Raw genomic sequence first — 4,947 nt, forward strand, 5'->3', positions numbered from 1 at the left:
GGGCAAGGAGCGGGCGCCGCGCGACCGCGCTAGGATGGAGGGAGCCGGCGGCGACCCCAGCGGCGGCGGCGACCCCAGCGGCGACGGGGCTGCGGACAGTGCTCAGCCCGATTCCCGGGTCCCCGGCGCCGCTGTGCCCAGCGCGGGTCCCGGCCCCTGCGCTGCCGCTCGGGAGTCCGAGCGCCAGCTGCGCCTCAGGCTCTGTGTCCTCAACGAGATCTTGGGTACCGAGCGGGACTACGTGGGCACCTTGCGCTTCCTGCAGTCGGTGAGTGTCGCCCGGGGCGCAGGAACAGTCTCCGGGCGCCGGCCGCTAGCCTGGCCGCGCTCTCCAACCTGTGGCCACGGTCCCTAGGGGCTTAGGAGTCGCCGCGGCGGCGGAGCGCGCGGGAATCGGGGACCTTGCCCCCGCCGGAGCGGCCCCTACTCGGTTTCCCCGCTCGCGCTGCCCTTTTGTCTTCCCTTCCCCGCCTTCACATAGTTTTAAAATTAGTTACATCCGCGAGGCTGGGGGCTCGGGGACCCGGGCGCCCGGAGCTTGCCTCGCTGTTGCTTTTCTCCGGGAACAACTTCGCCGCCCGTGCACCGGAGACTCCGCGTGGGGGCAGATCTGGAAATCTGGAGCCCCGCGCTCCCCGCGCTGCAACAGCCGGATAAGACCTAAGCCGGGAAGAGGGACGCGGATGGACACCAGCCAGATGCCTTTTCAGGCTACGGAGAGCGGGTTTCTAACTCAGTATTTGGAAGTCTAGGCTTTATAATTACCCTGCCTCCCGCCCCGCTGCAAAGCTACGAACTCAGTCTTCCTAAACTAACAACCGAGCGCTCATGGTATGGTGTGCCAGACACCTGACATCAATCCTCAGCAGGTTTAACCTTCGCAAGTGGCTCATAAAATAGGGGACAAATATTTCCCGTTTTTACGGTTGGGGGAGTTTGGCTCCAGAGAGGTTGAGTGACTTGCAGAGGATCACCCAGCTGGTGAAGTGCAGAGACTGTCTGGGCTTTGAACCAGAGTGCGCCCAGGCGGTGCTTTAAACTCCCATTCTAAGCTGCAGTTGCTTCCTTTTCTGTTTTCTTCTGAGAGGGAGGAAGGGGCCACTTCCTTACTTTCCTAGGAAGTGAGAAGAGCGGTTGGGGGTGGGGGCAGTGTTGGAGGAGGGGGTGGGGCCGACGGGATGGAAGTTAGAGACTCCAGGGGCTTTAATCTCCCAGCCCCCTGCTGGGTCCTCTTTTGCTTCCCTTCTGTGCTCTAGGAAGTCTTAATCCTGGCTCTGGAAGGGCTGGTGTGGAGGTAGGGGTTGTTTCAGAGACCCCGGAGCCAGGCTGTGCAGGCCCACAGGTGAAGAGGGAGAGTGGGACCCCCGGCTCTGCTGTCCTGAGGGTGGCTGGAAGGTGCGTGCGTGGGGGAGGGAGGCTGTGTGAGACCTCAGTTTCTGCTTGCGGGGGGGGGGGGCTGCTGCCTTTCCCGGTGAAAGCGGGGGTGAAGGGGGAGTGGAGGGGCCTGCGGAGGCACTGAAAGCCATTTGGCCAAAGGACCCTTCTCCCAAGGCTGTGAGAATGTCAAGAGTTGGCCATCTTTCCCGCTTCGCTCTCACTCACAGGTTTTGTTTTGTTTTGTTTTTTGAATCGACTGTGTTTGAAGCTGGCAGTTTCTAAATTAAAGAGGTAGACAGCCCTGGCATCTCTGAGCAATATCAGATTCTAGGGAACTCTTCACTTCTCCTTCGAAGCCACTCCCCCCTCCTCACTCTGGAAGAGAAACAACAAATATAAACCGATTTTTGTTTTAATGGGAAAGAAAATATACCGCTCCCTCCCCTCCCCTAGGCTGAGATAGTGTGGTTCCTTTTGGAACAGATCAAGATTGTGTTGGGTCAACTGTGGTTTTACATAGTCCCTGTGTAGAGTCCGAGGAAGCTGGAATAATGGAAACTGATTGGAGTCAACATTCTTATTATGAAAGAAACTGAGAAAAAAGAGCTGTCTCTCCTTTTTACATCACCTCCGGGCCGATGGATTTGCTGAGTTCATTATATTTCTGCTGTTGGCCTTGACATGTCTATTCTGAGATGAGCTGGTCAGACTTTGATGGATATCTTGGACCAGTTGTGTCACCTGCTGACCTCAGTTTCCACATCTGTACAATGAAGGGAGGGAAATCCAGGCTTCCTTTCTGCCTTGTCCCTTTGTGTGTCCCCAAGCTCTTCTAGTGCCAGCAGAGGACTGATTGTGTAACCTGAGCAGCCAGACCTGGTTTGTGAGGGATAGGAGCCCTCCAGTGTCCTGCCTGTAGGAAATGGACCAGAGAACCCAAGGCCCTTCAGTCTGGGGGGCCTGGGCTGCTGCTGCAGGCCTTGCTGCTGGCCAGGGATTTCTTTTCAGGCTGTGGCCCTCCCCAGCCTATATGTCTGTGCAGGGACTCCCTCTGCCTGCTGCCTGGGTCGAGTGTGAAGATTTCCTGTCTGCCCTCAGTTCATGTAGCATAGGTACGACTTACAGGTCAGCCCTGGCTCGCTGGTGTCCCTAGTTGGAAGGCCCTCTGAACCAGAGGACATGAATCCTGGGTGCAGGCTGGGTACTGCAGGGAATGAGATGCTAAGAAGCTGGGTCAGGGCTCCTTCTGTCTTCCAGGTGTGCAGCCCATGGAGGTAAAATGAGGTAAAATGTCTGAGAAATCCAAGTCCAAAGCTGAGCTCCAGGGTCGGGTTGCTTGGGCCAAGTCCTTGGACTTGTGGCCTTGGGCAAACTGCTTGACCTTTCTGGGGCTCACTTTTCTCGTCTGTGAGATGGGCAGTGATAGTAGAGCTTGTTTTATAGGTTTTTTGAAAAGGCTAAGTAAGTTATATAAGTTAAAGCAGGACCAGGCTATATAGCTCAGCAGGCACGAGCGTCTGCCTGGCAAATGCAAGGTTCAGAGTTTGATTCTCAGTACCAAAAAAAGAAAAATCCATTTCCTCCAGTCCCACATAAAGCACTTAGTATAGATTTTGGCAGGTTGTATGGTACGTATGCATACATCATTATTATTGCGGTATGATAATGAAGCTAGTAGTACAGGTGATTAGAGTAGAGCTTTTAGCATCCAGAGAGCAGAGATGATCGAGGAGGGCTGCCTGGAGGGAGTGAGATTTGAGTTAGCATTGGAGGGAGGATAGGAACTGAGGCAGAGTTTCCTTTTGACCCTCTAAACTCTGGCCACAGGAATAAGCGGTTTTGGTCCGTTCCGGGCCTAGGGCTTTGTGGTTCCTCCAAAATCTCCCCATCTTTCCTCATCTCCTTCCGGCACTGGACTACACTCTGCCCCCATTTCCAAGTTTTGTGTGTGTTTATTTGGCAGTCATGAAAAGACCAGGGCAGCCCCTTATCCAGATGCTGGACCTCAGAGGATGTGGGGAGCGACACCTGGGGATCTGCCTCTGAACCTGGACCCCAGCTTCTGAGACACAGCCTGGCCGTAAGGGTGCTCCCTGCGTGCTGTGAGGCTGAAAGGATCAGATAGCCACATGACAGTCATCACTCTGTAGGAGCCCATGCTCAGGCTGTATTTGACCTCTAAGGAGTGCTGTTATCTGCATTAACAGAAGAGGAAACTGAGGCAAAGAGTGTTTAGGTGAGCTGCCCTGAGTCATGCAGATAGCATTGCTAGGGTTTAAGCCCAGGCTCCCTGACCCCAGAACTCAGTCCCTTGCTACTTTGTGGCCTGCCTCAGGCATATCAAGTAAGTCCTTCTCGCATGGATGTGATTTGTCACATTGACAGGTTGAGACTTGATCTCAATCTATGTGATCCTTTCTCTCCGTCCACACTCCCTTGGTGACACCTGGTGTGTCTTTTGCAGGGCAGGTAGAATTGATCTATGTCTTCCCCTCTTTGGGTGAATCCATGGTGTGAGAGTGAAGTGTGGAACCAGAGAACCAAGCCTCTTGTGTTTAAATGCTGGCCTTCTGCCACACCAGTTGTAGGTGACTTTGCCAACCTGCTTCATAGCTCAGTTTCTTCATCTGTACAATGGGTGCAGTACAATACCTGTGTGACAGGAGTGTCATGAAGCTGGGAGGAGCCTTAGGTTATCCTGTTCACAATGGGTCATAATTCATGTGTTGCTGCTAGCCAGCTTGAATGACTATTCCATTGGGTGGCTTTTTATTAGACTGATAAAAATGATTAGAAAAGCCAGGTGTGGTGGTGCATGCCTGGAATCCTAGCACTTGGGAGGCAGAGGCAAGAGGATCGAGACCAGCCTGGCCTACAAAGTGAGCTCAAGGCCAGCCTGAACTGCATAGGGAGACCCTGTCTCAAAAAGATGCTCCCTGCAAAAAAAGTGATTCAATCTGTTTGTACCACTGGGAACCAAGCCACCAAGCCACCCAATGGGACAATATTGCATGCACCACTGGTGGTTAAAGCTGGCAGGAACATACTAAAGGTCCTAGATCCATGCTCCGAATGCTGGGATGGTGTTTTGGAGATGAGCAGCTTTGGGAGAGGGGCAGATGAGCCTTCTCCTTTCAGAAAAGGGCCACGTGAGTCTTGGGCATCCTTCCTCTTGGCTGGATCCACCTGGTGGCTCTGCCAATGAGGGGACAGGGCTCAGGCAGGTGCTGGGGCCCCCAAGATGGGTAGGTTAGGTGGGGTGAGATAGAGGCCATGGGTGGGAGGAGACCTGGGCGGGGATACCCCCTGGAAGGCTCACTGTGACTGGGGACAGGGACCTGTCACTGTCAGACTCCTAGAGGGCCTGCCCGGAATATGCCAGGCTGGGGTCCCTAGGGGATAGCCATTGTGGGCAGAAAGCTCCCAGAATGCATTCTGTGGTTCTGCTTTTTTGGGGGAGGAGACCAAAGTTTTTCTTCTCATTGGAGTTCTTCTTGCCAAAACAAGGCATTGTGGCTTTGTGTTGTCATTATTATTATTATTATTATTATTATTATTATTATTATTTTT

At 53.6% G+C, this 4,947-nt stretch overlaps 1 protein-coding gene across 1 annotated transcript in view; it reads left to right on the forward strand.

Moving 5' to 3' along the window:
- The first annotated feature begins 30 nt into the window (after nucleotides 1-30).
- Prex1 (phosphatidylinositol-3,4,5-trisphosphate dependent Rac exchange factor 1) overlaps nucleotides 31-4,947 on the forward strand; it is a 168,115-nt gene continuing 163,198 nt past the window's right edge. Inside the window, exon 1 of the mRNA XM_004636113.2 lies at nucleotides 31-268. Within this exon, the coding sequence (XP_004636170.1) occupies nucleotides 35-268 (234 nt within the window). The 5' untranslated portion in view covers nucleotides 31-34. The remainder of the gene's footprint in view (nucleotides 269-4,947) is intronic.

The sequence above is a fragment of the Octodon degus genome, unplaced genomic scaffold, assembly GCF_000260255.1.
Source record: "Octodon degus isolate 3935 unplaced genomic scaffold, OctDeg1.0 scaffold00077, whole genome shotgun sequence".
In the NCBI taxonomy this organism is placed as follows: Eukaryota; Metazoa; Chordata; class Mammalia; order Rodentia; family Octodontidae; genus Octodon; species Octodon degus.